Source organism: Nelumbo lutea, chromosome 5, assembly GCF_056320005.1.
Source record: "Nelumbo lutea isolate HS-2025 chromosome 5, American lotus-T2T, whole genome shotgun sequence".
In the NCBI taxonomy this organism is placed as follows: domain Eukaryota; kingdom Viridiplantae; phylum Streptophyta; class Magnoliopsida; order Proteales; family Nelumbonaceae; genus Nelumbo; species Nelumbo lutea.
In genome coordinates this window covers 43,416,667-43,433,067 of record NC_142688.1, presented here as the reverse complement: position 1 = coordinate 43,433,067, position 16,401 = coordinate 43,416,667, and the positions used below count along the sequence as shown (strand labels likewise).

Genomic DNA, 16,401 nt, shown 5'->3' with positions numbered 1-16,401 from the left:
TGAAACGAGATGAAAATGTATGACATTTAACAATTAATGAAGTACAGAAATGCTTTATACGCATCATAACCTAGTTTCTCCTACTCATCTTCCTCCTCATCTGTCAGAAATTTACCAGTACCGGGATTAATTGCTGCAAAGAAGAAGAAGGCAACGTTAAACAACAGTAGTGGTTCAAGTTCATTGATGGGAACCCCAGTTTCAATGTTTAGCTGTGCTAGAGCTCCCTTTCCTGTAATTATTTCTCCAATTAAAGAGAAAGCAATCCCCAGTTGAGCCAATCTTCCCACAAAGAGTTCGTTGGCCTTTGTAAATCCAAATAGAGGACCTTGAACAAAAGAAAGAAATAAACTTGTCAAACAGAATTACTTGAATGAATGTAGGTCTCGGAATGTTTTGGATTGGAATCACAATAACCAAGTGTTCTAAAACCCGGATAGGAAGTTGAACCGGTCTTCCTCTGGCTCAAGGGGTCATTGGTTCAATTTTATCGCTCATCAATGGATCAATCCATGGCATTATCAATATAGAGGTTCGACTATGATACCGGAGAAGCTTACAGCCAATAAATTGGTGCTTTGATTGGTCAAAGCTCTTTTAGTACCATATCTTCGGTATCATAGGTTTTCTCCAATACAAAAATTTCAAAACCCGCTCACTTGCTAAATGGGTTGACCGAGTCAACGATTTTTTGTAAGGTAATAGTTAGTGGTTGATACAAACTGGGATAGTGACCAGATCACTGGTCCGACCACCGGGTCAACAATGGGATGGAAAACACTGCAACAAACTAACATTACAGACTTGATGCCTCACCTCCTTCATTGAGACCAAGAGCTGCTCTGAAGCTTTTTCCTGGGGGAATCACTGCCCTCTCAAGTCCAGTGGGAGGGTCATCTACAAAGCGACCACGGTCACCCAATGCTCCAATTGCTCCGAGCAGAGTAAAGAGGATGAAGAACAGAAGCAGAGGCTCAGCTTCATAAATGGGAATTCCAGTTTCCAGATTCAGTTGTGCTAGAATTCCCTTGCCTGTAATTCCTTCACCCAATAAGGATGCCTACAACATTGAAAAAGTTACATATTGTTAAGATTAAGGGTGACAATTGCAATTAGCTTGCCACAGTTGCAAGCGAAAGAAAGGCTCCCACAATTTGCCACGTATTAAGATTCATCAGCATCGATTTGTATCAGAACCTTCATTGGATGGATCAGATCTGATTGCCTCAAACGATTCAAATGTTACTTGTCAGTAGACCTGGCAAAAAGGTTGACCCAACCTATGAACCTGACCGGGTCCAACCCGTAAAAAGCAGGTTAGGGTTTCCTATCTAGTGACTCCAACTAGAAGATAACATTTACAAACTGGTGTTGATAGAGTCAGTTGAAGAAACCGGATCTGCTTCTCACACCGACCTCACAGGTATATCCCACCATGTATTGAAAACATCTCTCGTAGTTATGTGTTATTGTTCATTAGAGATGTTTTCAATGCACATTGGGATGTGCCTGTGAGGTAGGCTCTATGAGGAACAAATCCCAACTCTCAGGAGTTCAAATCAGCCCCACACAAGACTGCCCCGCACAACGTCCCACAGCACATCCCTGCCATGTATTGAAAACATCTCCCAATAATAATATCCAGAATGATGATGTCATCATCGGGAAATGCTTCTAATGTATGGCAAAAATATGCTCTGGGACATTGTGGGGGGCTGATTCGGTCTCAATTCTTAGTTGAATCAATTGAACAAAATCCATTAACTTGGTCAAAGACCAACGCACCCAACATATTGAACCCTTGAACCATCTGGCCTGTCGGTCAACCTTAACTGAATATTTAGAGAGAGTTAGGGTCTATCCTTGTTGTCCCAACCCGAAGATTGGCCCAACTCGAAACAACTTGAAAACGCCTTGACCCGATTCAAACCCGACCTGACCCTGACCCGATTGCCAGATCTACTTGTTAGAAGTTGGATCTCCGGCCTCCGGTCCACGTCGGGTAAGGGAAACTTGATAAAGTTGAAGATGATACTGATAAGGGTACTTCAGTAAATACGCAGATAGCAGGAAAAAATAAAATAAAATATATGAAGAGGAACACTTGATAGAAGACAAGCTCCACAATACCCCAAGTTAATTTCAGCCCAGTAAGTAAATCTCAAATGTGGGGCCCACTGAACAACTCACTCTAGATATGGAACACGTGGCAAGTTATAAGCGTCAAGCCGTATTTCTGAGCAATGCTCCTAGATTCGAGGTTGAACCAAAACAACAATCAATGAAGAAGATATTCCCATCTAGGAAAGAAACCAAACAACAGAAGGAAATAGAAATCTACTCACAGCAAATCCAAGCATGGCGACACGACCCACAAACAGCTCGTTTTGTTTCGTGAATCCAATTCCACCGGAGGTCCCAAATATGCCATCCTCAACCTTCTCCTTTGGCTTTTCAACCTGTATTAGAACAAAAACTAACCTTAATTGAAACCAGAACAAATATATATTCACCTAAATTTCTCAGCCTCTTGATCATTATGCAATCAAAGAACTCAAAACTCAGACTAGAGAGAGAGACCTTTGCTGGAGCGGCCTTGGTTCTTGCCTTGAAGAGAGAAACGACTGTGCTAGCAGAAGATGAAGTACTGTGTGGACGGGTAGACAGTGGAGGGAGCACAAGATGAGAGAATGGCTTGGGCCGGAGCCTTTGAACTTGGGACTGTAAAACTGGCTCTCTCTTCAAATCCAAGACATGGCCGGCCACCCTAGACATGAGCATCATGGACTGAGCCATGGGCAGGCTAGCTAGCTCCTTTCTTGTTTCAAGGAGGTTGGCTTTTGATTTGCAGGTGAAGAGCACAAGTTACTTGTGAAAGTATCAATAATTCCTGAGTCCACTAAGATTTGAAGTGGGATGTAGACATTTATTGTGAGATGTGGATAGGGTTTGGAGAGCTTTGATGGGCAAATAGAGTGACCACGTCTCCACGGATGTTCTTGAGATCATTTTTTGTGGTTCTTGTGTTCGATGAAATGTGAGAATTGCTGTGTGTCACTTGTTCACTTTGATGACTTCCTGGATGTGTGTGCTTTTGTGTGGCCTTGGTTGCAATGAGGTCCGAGAAAAGGATCCAGAATCTAGGGGAGTTTGTCTGGTTGGATCTTAGTCGGATCCTTGTCCGAGAAGTGGAACCGGCCAACTTGGCCCAAATGTATACAAAGAATATAGGACTCAGATGCCCATTTCGCGGGAATACACGTTGAACCTAATAGGTAGTTGAGAGCATCAAGTAGCTAGGTGTGGGAGATACTTGGCCGGACCTGCCACTGTCAATTTGTTTGGACCAGTTTTGTTGGTTTCGGATTGGACAGGATGGCTGAGAACGATCTAATCAATCACAGGGTAAACCGGTACGTAAACCATGGCCTAGTGATTTTTGTTGTTTATATCCGGTCCGGTCTAATAAAACTGGTCTGAAGGCGCCTAGTTCTCTCCATTTTCAGATGGGTGCAAAACTGTAACCCCAAAGTTAAGTTTGAAAGGAGTGCAAATGCAAATATGTAGAGTCCAAAATCTTATATTTTCTATTATTCTGTATGTATTTGTACTGTACATATTTACATTTGTACTCTTTTCAAAGGAACCCACCCATATTTACTTCCTTTGGTTGGAACTTGGAACAAAGAGGAGGCTATCATATGGGTTAGTTTAACTATTGGTAAGGTATGGATACATGGAAACATTGGGATATATTAGGGAAATGTATACAAATCACATAAATACACTAATAACATTAAATCTAAAACAGAATTATCTATGAATAAATTTTTTTACAAGTATCTATCAATAGGGATTTCTTTTCTTTTCTTTTTTTTTTTTTTTTGATAAGTATGTATGAATAAGGTTTAAACATGTGAGAAATACACACTTTAGTAGGTTATATGAAAAGAAGCATTACAATCAACAATACTAGGACTCTAGAAGATGTACATATCAACAATAATTATGACTCTATTTCAACTTTTATAATTATAATTTTCAATTTTCAAAATTTTGGGAAACTTTATTTACTTAGTTTTTTTATATAAATAATAATTGTATCTTTTCAAATAATAAATATATATGTTTTTATTTTTATCATATAGTCATAAAATAAAACATATAAATCATTTAAGGTAGATAAAGTAAATTATTTTTATAATTTTCAGTTTTTACTATTTTTTTTTGGAGAAGATTAAATAATAAATTACTCATCAAACTCGGGGTACAGTGGCTCCTCAGAGTGATATAGTAACAAATCAACGACGTTGAATGTGCTGTGTATGCTCATGCCCTCTTGTCACAAGTGTTTTCTTCGTCATGCCATTAAGTGCCTTCCATCGTGTCTATAACTATCACTTCAGTGTCCAAGTGTGTGTCATGGGTGGGCCATACATGTACTTTTGTATGAGGGGATTGTCAATGTCATTCTTATAATTATTTAGTATGATTTTTCATCCTTTTGATGTATCTTTATATCACTCCCCCAAAAGCTTAGCGTACTCTTTGAGTGGAGGTAGGTAGTCGAGTGAATCAAGAGCATGTAAAAGTTAAGCATGAGATCCCCTCAACACTGATATGTGTGCTTATGCTTGCCGTCCATTAATGCAATACAATTTGCCTTTTGTCTAATTCGTGTGCCATATTTGTTGCCTTTTTCTTGTGTTGTTGCTTGTTACTTAGGCTTACTCGTCGCATTCGAGTTTCGCACGGGCCCCAATGACTAGCCCCGTGACAGTTGGTATCAGAGCAGAAGCTCCTACACACACATTGGACCCTATCGACCGCCCCTAATTCAACACAATGAAGAGCAACCACGACATTGCCGATGACACACTACACAAGCCACACCAAGCCCATGACACTAATGAGGCTCCACTCGACGAACCCACCAGGACACAAGCCCCGAAGGGCCGCACAACTAAAGTTAGCAAGTGTGACAATCGATCGACCAGCTAGCTAGCATGGACATGCGCATTCTATGTTGTGAGGCAACAATAGGTGAGACTCAAGATCAGGTTGACGAACTCCATCTTAACATGGAGACTATAGAGAATGTTGTGGTGAAGCTGGAGAGCCGCTTCAATGGAGCCCTCCGAGACATCCATAACACCTTGTAGCAGTCACAAACCAGCTCTTCCCAAAGAAGCCTTTAAGGCATGATGGCAACTTGCAAGCGCAAATGGATGAGATGATGGCCAAGCTGACAATCATGAAAAGATCTATGGCCAATTCCACTGACTCTTCATTCGCTCCATCCACCTATATCAAGGTGCGCCAACCAACTCCATACTCTGGTGCTCGTGATGCTCAGGAGCTTGAAAACTTCTTGTGGCAACTTGATCAGTACTTCTCCGCAATTGGCATCCATGATGACCAAACTCAGGTATGTACAACCGCCATGTATTTAAATGATATTGCAATGTTATGGTGGAATAGATGTTGCTAGGACATTGAACGTGGCACTCGGACCCTCAACACCTGGGCCGATTTCAAGAGAGAGATCAAGCAATAGTTCTTCCCCGGAAATGTTGAGTACTTGGCACGAAGAAAGTTGAAGAACTTGAAGCACTAAGACTCATTGCATGACTATGTCCAAGAGTTCTCAGCCTTGACCCTTGAAATCTTTGACATGTCTAACAAATACCTTTTGTTCAACTTCATGGGTGGTCTCAAACCATTGGCGGAGCTCGAACTACAACGGCATGGGGTGAAGGACTTAGCAACAACCATGGTGGTGGCCGAGCAACTAGTTGATCTAAGAAAGTCAGAAGAGGAAGACCACCAACCACATAGCCCACGTACCAATAGCTTGAGTGGGGGAGATCAGAAATCAACCTCTACACAAGAGAAATCAGTGCCCAATAACAAGCCTGACAGTTACCAACAAGGGGAGAAGCCACAAGGAGCCCAAAGCTATCAGGGCCACCAGTTCACTAGGAGACCAACTACTCCTCCTGCGCTTTGTTACCTTTGCAATGGGAATCATTAGACGAGTGACTGTCCAACACTGAAGAAACTCAATGCCCTCATCGCTAAACTCAGCAACAGTGAAGAGAGTGATGAGGAAAAACCCACAACGGCGCCAAGAGTAGGTGCCCTCCAACTCATCAATACCATGGTTAAGAAAGAGGCCACATCCAAGTGGCCCACCATAGGCCACAAGGGGCTGAAATATGTAGATATCACCCTCGGCGGAAGGCCGACCCAAGCCTTGGTAGACATGGGGGCCACTCACAACTTCATCTCGCTTGTGGAGGCAAAGTGACTCGGCTTGACCACCACCAAACAAACAAGGTGGATCAAGGCTGTCAACTCAAGGGCCAAAGCAGTAGAAGGCATGGCTCTTGGAGTAGAGCTCCAAGTTGGGTCATGGAAAAGACCCATCAATCTATTTGTAGTATCTTTGGATGATTTTTAGGTTGTCATCTTGGACGAGTGTTCTCCTTGCATGGTTCCAGTGACAACAGCCTTGAAGGTACATGGGAAGCAACTTTCAGCCCTACAATACTATAAGGAAGTAGATATCCACAAAGCCAGCATCATGCCTACAAGGAAGACCCTTGTCTCAATCATCTCACATCAGCACTGGGACGGGTTGGGAAGTCATCTCCAGGAAGAAGTCTCCCCCAAAGCCGTTCCAACATCAGTGCCAACATCAACATCAGCAGCAACGCCAGTACCAATGTCAACAGTAGTACCAGCTCCAACATCAACATCAACAACGGGACCAACATCAGCGCCACGAGCCGATAACACAAAAGACTCCTGGAAGACCCAAGGCCGTCTCCAACCACAACCAGTTCCACTATGACAATCAACGGGGAGAGCGAGTACCACCAAATCCACTTAGGTACCCTATCCGCAACCACATTGATCAAGCAAACCCTCATTGGAGCCTTCTGAGGAGCAACCCTTGGGGAAAAAATCATCAGGGGGAACAAGACCCGAAAAATCCAAACTTTCATTTTGACCTAGCCCTGGCCACAAACTTTCCTACCACCAAAGCAAAACATCCAAAATCCTACCTTGAAGCAGTCAGGTAAGGACTTAACATAAGGACTAGCCATAGGTTTTCCCACCATCAAGAACACCCTAAAGACTTCCACCCAACCTCATGCCCGGGCCTTGGAAGAGACCAAGTTCGTGGAGCAGCTGAAGAACCCTCCTTCATCAATAGCAGATCTGAGCCTCAAGTAGAAGCCAGTCTTCGAGGATGATGACTGAATTGAGTGGGGGAGACTGTCACAAGTGTTCTCTTCGTTGTGCCATCAAGTGCCATCCATCGTGCCTACAACCGCTACTCCAGTGTCCAAGTGTGTGTCATGGGTGGGCTATGCATGTACTTTTGTATGGGGGGATTGCGAATGGCATTCTTATAATTACTTAGTATGATTTTTCATTCTTTTGATGTATCTTTATGTCACTCCCCCAAAAGCTTAATGTACTCTTTGAGGGGAGATAGGTAATCGAGTAAATCAAGAGCATGTAAAGGTTAAGCATGAGATCCCCTCGACACTGAACTATGTGCTTATGCTTGTCATCCATTAATACAATACAATTTGCCTTTCGTATAATTCGTGTGCCATCTTTGTTGTCTTTTTCTTGTGTTGTTGCTTGTTGCTTAGGCTTACTCATCGCATTCGAGTGCCGCATGGAGCCCCAATGACTAGCCCCGTGACACTCTGGCAAGTCAATGACATAGGCATTGGCGCATTGTCATTGGTCCGTCTCAAAATCTTTATGGCCCCTAACACTAAGGTTGTAACTTATTATACAAGTCATTGGGAAGCCGTTCTTTGCATGGTTTTCAAAGCCTGACCGAACCAGACGGTCGCACTGGAAAACTGAGAACCGGTCATCTAATCGGTTCCATTTTTCTCCAAACCCGCTTTTTTCCCCAAAACTGTTGATTTTGGTCAACAAACCACTGAACCAGTCAATTAATCGTTTGAACAATTTTGACCGTTTTTCAAAATTTTTATTTTTTTTTGTCAAAATGGGCCGGCCGTTTGGATCGAATGGTCAGACTGTTCGAACTGGTAACCGGACCCCTGACTGGTTCGGTTTTAAAAACCATGGTTCTTTGCTTAAGAACACCTATACCATATCGCCTTCCCGGAAGACTTGTCTGCGGCGATGCTTGTCCTTGTACTTCTTCCAACTTTTGTTTCACCTCATCATGCTCAGACTGTATGTACTTTGCCATGTGTTCAGCTGTGACGTTCAAACTACGAACCTTGGGTAGTTTAAGCAAATCTAAGGCATGTTTAGGAGCCTTAGTGTATACAATCGAGAATGGGGACCTCTCTATGCTAGAGTGGACAGCATTGTTCAAACACGCCCTACTACTTTTGGTATTGAATGAATGATCTTCATAATATTCATGGAATTCATCATTCAACATGTTTATAGAGAGGGTAATCGGTTAGTTGATGCTTTTGCTAATCTAGCGTGCGATTTGTAGTCGTCAACTTTTTTTTCATTCAATCCTATCTATTCCACCTCATGTTCACAGAGTTTCTATGGATGACTCTTCCTTACCTTCATATTTTTTGATTTCCTCGTTTTCCGTCTTTTTATTTCTATTGTATATACTTATAAGCTAGGAACTTGGTGCATAGCTTTTTCGAGGGGTAAGGTTTTTATGTCCCCTCATAGGTCCTATTCTCTTCATGTCTTTAAAAAAATTATAATGGCCACCCCGGGAATAAATTTTGGGGTTAAAAAATAAATAAATAAATAAAATTTTTATAATTTAATTTTCAATTTTTATTTAAGTTGAAAACAATCCAAAAGTGGTCAAATATAAATAAAACAAGTAAATTTAATAAAAATTATTAAAATAATTAATAATTAATAAAAGCATTATTATTATTATTCACCGAACCACCACTACTGCATGTTGTAGCGACAATGGCAATGGTGGGAAGACAAAGGAGGGAGAGAGAGAGAGAGAGGGGGGGAGAGAGAGAAGACGGCAACGATGGCAGTGGTGGGAAGATAAGGGAGGGAGGGAGAGAGAGAGAGAGAGAGAGAGAGCAAGAGCGAGAGAAGACAGGGAGAGAGCCACTATTGCAAGAGCTGCCGCTACAACTTGCAACGGCGGTGGCGGGAATACAGGGCGAAGAGAAAGAGAGAGCAAGAGAGAGAGAGAGAGAGAGAGAAGACAGGGGGAGAGAGAGCCACCACTACAAGTTACAGCAACGGTGGCGGGAAGACAGGGTGAAGAGAGAGAGCGAGTGAGTGAGAGAGAGAGAGAGCCGCTGCTGCAACTTGTAGCGATAGTGGCAGGAAGATAGGGCGGAGAGTAGACCTGCTCATGGGCTGGCTTTCACTTTGTATTAACAGAATTTTCTAAGGCATGAACCTGAGCCCGAGCCCGGCCCGACCATCGGGCCTACAACTTGGGCCCGAGCCCAACCCTCATAAAAAGCCCGGGCCTGGGCCTGAGCCCAAAATTTAGCCCATACTATTAACGGTTGAATAGAGAGAGATTATAAAGAAAAGAATAAAAAATGTATATATTAAATTATAAATATATATTTTAATAAATATTATATTATTTATATATTTTATAAAATATATAATGTTGAGTCGAGTCGGGCTTTTTTGACAAATCCTGAGATCGGCCTGAAACACAATCAGGCTTATTGTGTTATGCTCGAGGTCAGGCTCGGGGGCCTAATTACATGACCAAGCCCGATCGGGATGCAGGCGGGGTCGGGCTGGGCCATCGGGCTACCCAGCCCATGAATAGGTCTAGCGGAGAGAGAGACCAAGAGAGAGAGAGAGAGAGAGAGAGAGAGAGAGAGAGAGAGAGAGAGAGAGATTTTGGACATTGGGCTGGCTTTGAAATGCGTCTGAGCACATTAAGAGCCAACCCAAGGTCTATGATTTTCAGATCTGAAAATCAATTTCAGACCCAGTTTAAGATGTACAACCAAACAAGAGGTGGGGTTTAAAAAGTAGTATTTTCAGATTCAGACCTCTAAAAAGTGCAATCAAATGCCACCTCAGTTAGGTTTTGAAAAGTTTTTCCTTTAAACTTAATATTATTAAGTCCTCATTTGTTTTTTAGGAAGTAGGGGCAAGTAAATTGATAGGTCCCATGGAAAAGAAATAAACCCATACTCATTTTTTTGTATTGGTGAATCCTATGGAAAAGAACGATGTCTAAGCAACTCATTTACCTAGGAAGTAATGCTTTTTTTAGACTTGTGTAGGTTATTTACCCATGTGCACTCAAAATCGCTAATACATGATGGGACAACATTGTCCCATCAATAATGTTATTTTTTCTAGATAAATCAGTTATTGTACGCCTTTAGTTAGGAAACACTTAACCAGATAAGCGCATTTACCTAGGTAAATCATTTAACGAAACACAAACAAGGCCTAAGAATAAAAAACTTAAAACCTCCCTTATGGTTTCTCCTAAATACAGAAACCTCCCTCTCTTTTCAAATTGGACTAACACCTCCCCTATTGGGTGATGTCATAGACAATTAAAGAAATGCAAGATTTCAATCAGTGTGAGTTGTTTTCTATTTACAACATCTCAAGAGTGGTGGGCATGTCTAATGAGAAATACACATCGTTAAAAGCTCTTTGGTGCCTATTTGTTTTTTTTTTTTTTTTGGATTTTGGGATGAGGAAGTTGTCCAATGGGATTGCCCATTGAACAAGATACCAATGTTCTTTTTTCAGATTTATTTGGGGACCAAAGAAATTTGTTTTCATGGGGTATCACTTACTCCTTAATAATGGCTTTTTATGACTAAAATGGTTGTTGTCTTATCTACTTGGGAAATCAAAGAACATGAATAAATACACTTATCCAAATAAGTATTTTCCAAAAAACACTTATATATATATATATATATATATTTATACACTTGTTTAAGGAAATGGTTCTCACCAATCTAAAAGGACTCGAGGTCCCACACACATAGCTGATGTATGGAATATGCCAAATGAAGAATGCATTGTTCAATTGAATATTGATCATCAATTAGTAAGTAATGAAGCGTGCACTCTTACTCGATTCATAGGTAGCATGGTGAGGATATCAACCTTTGCACTCATTAATTATTTAAATTGGCATTAAATGCCAAATAAAAACAAGGTTGATATATGGAAAACAATAGAGGTATGTATTATTTGATTTTTTTAATTTCATTTAATTCTTTATTAGATTGGTGAAATGTGATGTTATGCCTTACTGAAAAGACAAAGAAATTGATCATAAGTAATATGGGTGAAAAGTGGAGGCAATGGAAGTGTGAATTAAAAGTTAAGGGTTACGATCAAAATAAGACAAAGAAATGATTAAAAGAATATATGATCCCTCGGGTAGGTAAAGATCAATGGCATGACATTGTTCACCACTGGTTCTCTTAGAAAGGAAATATACGATTAAATGTTGATAATAATGATTAATTATTATAATTGCTATTATTAGAAGTTATGTAAATAATGATCTCCCAATGAGTATTTTCCAATTTTTATTTCCTTTGTTATAGAGAATTTATTTAATAAACAAAGAAAGTCATGTGAAATTGGAAGAGCCTTATTGTATGGAAATTGCACCTGCACACTTGGTTGAAAAATCAGTTTTTCTCTTACAAAAAAAAAAAAAAAAAAAACTCAGTTTTGAACTTGTCCCATATTGGATAATTACAAGGTTTGTTTTCAGTATTTCAATAGGAGCTGATTTACACTCCTTAGAATTAGTAGAGGAGAGTATGGGGATTCGATACCGCACAACGTGCACGCACATGTGTGCGCGCGTGTGTGTGGTGCAATGAAGCGCTTTAGAGGCGCACTTTGATCGCACTTCGCGCGGACCCCCATGGCTTGCGATGGGCAGCTTTGGTTTTGGTGCATTGATGACCGTTGATCACCGTTGATGAGATCAACGGTCATGATTCGATCGTGTGTGATTAAGAGGCACAATTCAAAGTTAACAGTCACCAACTATTAACAACTTTTTAAACAGTCACAATGGTTGAAATTGTGACTGTTCAAGGTGCCTTCTCTAAACCAGCACCTACCTTTTCCTCATACCTCTTCACAAATTATTTAAGGAGCATGAATCAGACTCCAAAACACACAATTTCGAAATTCACTATCTCTCTCTCTCTCAGTCCGGTCTGCTACAGTCTCACAGAAGGTTTCTTTGGAGACTCTTCAACTTTGCTGGTTGCAGATTCTCGCCTAAGGCTCTGTTGTATCTTGGGAACGAATTTGCCTGTAACCCAACAGCAAACTCAGTAAAACTGAGTGGGGGCAAATAACATTCTAAAGATAGTGTCTTCAGACGCGCCTCAGAGCTTCTCCTCCATAGTTACAGTGACCCCATCTTCCTCAACAATTTTAGAACGTTATTCTGCAATGGAGGCGGAAGCAAGCATGACTTCGATCAAGATGATGAACCAAGATCTTGTTCGACTAGACCAGTTCGATGGAGCAAATTTCAGCCGATGGCAAGACAAGATGATCTTCTTTCTGACCACACTGAAGCTATACTATCTGTTGGACCCGAATCTGCAATCACTTCCTGAATCCACTGACAAAGACTCTGTGAAACTAAAGAAGGAAATAGCAAAACGGGAAGAGGACTCACTTATGTGCCGATGACACATACTGAATGCTTTATCAAACCGACTCTACAACTTCTACAAGGAACTTACATCTCCAAAAGAAATCTAGAAGGTCCTAGAATTCAAATACAAGGTGCAAGAAGTAGGTATGAATAAGTATATTATTGCAGAATACTTTGACTTTACAATGAACGACCATAAACCAATATTGGACCAAGTTCATGAACTACAAGTGATAGTCAAAAGGAAGGGATTGATTACTTTGACACCTATGCACCAGTGGCTAGAACAACTTCCATTAGAACACTCATAGCATTAGCATCCATTTATCACTTATCTATTCACCAAATGGATGTTAAAACTACTTTCTTAAATGGTGATTTAAATGAAGAGGTTTACATGGAACAACTAGAAGAATTTGTTCTTCCTGAAAACGAGAAGAAAGTCTGCAAACTGGTTAAATCACTATATGGATTAAAACAAGCACCTAAACAGTGGCATGAGAAATTTGATTTTTTGCATTATAGCTTTTGGTTTTAAACATAATAGTGCTGATAGATGCATCTACTCAAAATTCACTGAAAATTATGGAGTAATTATGTGTCTTTATGTGGATGATATGCTTATTGTGGGTACAAATATGGTTGGCATAAATGAAACTAAAAACTACTTATCTTCTGTTATCAAGATGAAAGATTTAGGAGAAGTAGATACCATCTTGGGAATAAAAGTTAAAAAGTATAGTAAGGGCTATGCATTAAGCCAATTACATTATATTGAGAAAGTACTTGAGAAATTTAAGCATTTAGGGTTTAAAGAATATAGCACGCCATATGATTCTAGTATAAAACTAGCATAAAATATTGGTAGAGCAATTGTACGACTTAAGTATGCTAGTGCAGTAGGGAGCTTGATGTATGCTATGCTTTGTACCAGACCTGATATTGCATTTGCAGTAAGTAAACTCAGTCAGTTTACAAGTATCCTGGTGCAGAGCACTAGAAGGCAATTGGGAGAGTTCTTGGGTATCTCAAGAGAACCATGGAACTTGGCTTGTTTTATTGTGATTATCCAGTTGTAGTAGAAGGGTACACTGATGCAAGTTGGATTACTAGTAATGGAGATAACAAGTCCACATCTGGATGGATTTTTGTCGTTGGTGGGGGTGCGATGTCTTGGGCATCCAAGAGACAAACTTGTATATCTCGCTCGACCATGGAATCCAAATTCATAGCCTTAGCAGCTGTTGGAAAAGAGGCTGAATGGATTAGGAATTTATTATTGGATATAAAACTTTGGCCTAGTCCTATGCCTCAAATTTGCACTTATTGTGATAGTGAGGCAACTCTGTCAAGGGCCTACAGTGGTACCTACAATGGTAAGTCCAGACATATAAGTCTAAGACATGAATTTGTTAGGCAACTGATTCAAGATGGAGTCATCACTATAACTTATGTGAGGTCAAGTAAAAACTTGGTTGATTCTCTTATCAAGGGTTTAGCTAGAGAATTGGTAAAATGACAACCAAAGAGATGGGATTAAAATCATTTACTTAGTCACCTGTAATGGTAACCCAACCTGAACTAAAAATCCATCAGTATTGGATTTAATGGGTAACAACAAGTTACAGCAATGTGATTGTTAGCACTGACATTGAGAAATTTCTCATCACAATATAAACAGTGTTGTTCGTTATGATGAGAGGTTGAGATAAACTCTTAATAAAGTTCCGAAATGTGTCAAATAACGGAGCACATAGTGGAACTTCACCTATGTAAACATAGAAGTGGTGCCGCTTCTCATGAGGGTTTGGGTTTGCTCTCGGGATTGTTCATGAAACCAGGAAAGAAGCACATGGCCATAGCAGTGCTGAGCAAAATTTGAAACTCTTGAAGAGACTGAACATTTTTATGTGTATAGGTGTCTTCGGTCTGTCTTGAGAGTAGTTGGTTTAAGGTCTTACCACCAATAACTTTGACAAGGCTCTGAGATAACTATACTAACAAGAGGTTTAAGTTGATAAACACCTTTTGTATGCATAACTATGTCATAGTAGTTTGGATTGAGAGAACTATGTAATTGATCAATCAATGTGGGGGATTTTTGGATTTTAATCTCATAAGAGATTAAATCCAATGGGTTTGATTGGTCAATTATATGAGAAATTGCACCTGCACACTTGGTTGAAAAATCAATTTTTCTCTTACAAAAAAAAAAAATCCAGTTTTGAACTTGTCCCACATTGGATAATTACAAGGTTTGTTTTCAGTATTTCAATAGGAGCTGATTTACACTCCTTAGAATTAGTAGAGGAGAGTATGGGGATTCGATACCACGCAATGCGCACGCATGCGTGTGCACGCGTGTGTGTGGCGCAATGAGGCGCTTTAGAGGCGCACTTTGTTCGCATTTCGTGCGCACCCCCTGGGCTTGCGATGGGCAGCTCTGGTTTGGTGCATTGATGACCGTTGATCACCGTTAATGAGATCAACGGTCATGATTCAATCGCGTGTGATCAAGAGGCACAATTCAAAGTTAACAGTCACCAACTATTAACAACTTTTTAAACAGTCACAATGGTTGAAATTGTGACTGTTCAAGGTGCCTTCTCTAAACCAGCACCTACCTTTTCCTCATACCTCTTCACAAATTATTTAAGGAGCATGAATCAGACTCCAAAACACACAATTTCGAAATTCACTATCTCTCTCTCTCTCAGTCCGGTCTGCTACAGTCTCACAGAAGGTTTCTTTGGAGACTCTTCAACTTTGCTGGTTGCAGATTCTCGCCTAAGGCTCTGTTGTATCTTGGGAACGAATTTGCCTGTAACCCAACAGCAAACTCAGTAAAACTGAGTGGGGGCAAATAACATTCTAAAGATAGTGTCTTCAGACGTGCCTTAGAGATCCTCCTCCAAAGTTACAGTGACCCCTTCTTCCCCAACACTGATTAATGAAATATATGTAATTGTAGACTGAGGAAGCCAACGGAATACTGCCTTCACATACACAAATATACATTAACCATCGTACATGTAAAGATGGGATCATTGTGAATGAGAAGATAATTGAAATAGTGGTATGTATTTCAATTGAATAAATAAAATTTGAATGATGAGATCATATAATTGACTTAGATATATCTTATTATAATATGATTGGACGAGCCTCAACACAAACAAATGACATAAGCAGAATGGACACAACTAATATATCTAATATATCTTTATATCTAACACACACACTATATGTATATAATTGTCAGAACAATAAAATTATAATAATTTTGATGATGCAATATCTATTTTTGTTTACAAATAGCTGATTTCGCTTTTAAAAACAAAACCATACACATAGGTTAACACCCCCTTAAGTTTATAGTTTTAGGTATTGTTTTAATTATAATCTTTAGATTTTGCACTTTTTGACCACACATACTAGATCTGTTTGATTGACCTAGTGTGGCATAAATTGTAGCCAACTCAACCTCCTATTTGCAATAAAAAAGTGGGCTAGGACTTGGGTCTTTCTCATATTACTTTTGTATTTAGTTTTAATTAGTGTCGCAGTTGTATAATTACTTTTGTATTTATTTTTGAGAGCCGTTTTTTAGGGTGGCCTTTCTATATGGTTATTGGTTGTACATGGAGCATACTTGATATTTACTTGTACTTTTTGTCAAAATTAAAATAATACAAAAAAAAATCTAATTCCTGAATGATAGTCACCCAATCCCCCTCAAGGATGAGTGATCA

At 40.0% G+C, this 16,401-nt stretch overlaps 1 protein-coding gene and 1 long non-coding RNA gene across 2 annotated transcripts; one reads left to right on the top strand and one right to left on the bottom strand.

The window, feature by feature from the left end:
* NPQ4 (Chlorophyll A-B binding family protein) lies at positions 1 to 3,558 on the bottom strand. Its single transcript, XM_088943787.1, has 4 exons — positions 2,581 to 3,558; positions 2,346 to 2,459; positions 817 to 1,060; positions 1 to 328 (listed from the first exon to the last, which is right to left on the bottom strand). The coding sequence occupies exons 1-4, from the start codon at positions 2,794 to 2,796 to the stop codon at positions 81 to 83; spliced, it is 822 nt and encodes a 273-aa protein (XP_088799913.1). The 5' UTR covers positions 2,797 to 3,558; the 3' UTR covers positions 1 to 80.
* LOC148852029 (uncharacterized) lies at positions 3,292 to 7,611 on the top strand. The gene is made up of 2 exons (XR_016099048.1): positions 3,292 to 3,413; positions 4,726 to 7,611. It is a non-coding gene; the product is annotated as an uncharacterized LOC148852029 (long non-coding RNA).
* Positions 7,612 to 16,401: the final 8,790 nt, after the last annotated feature.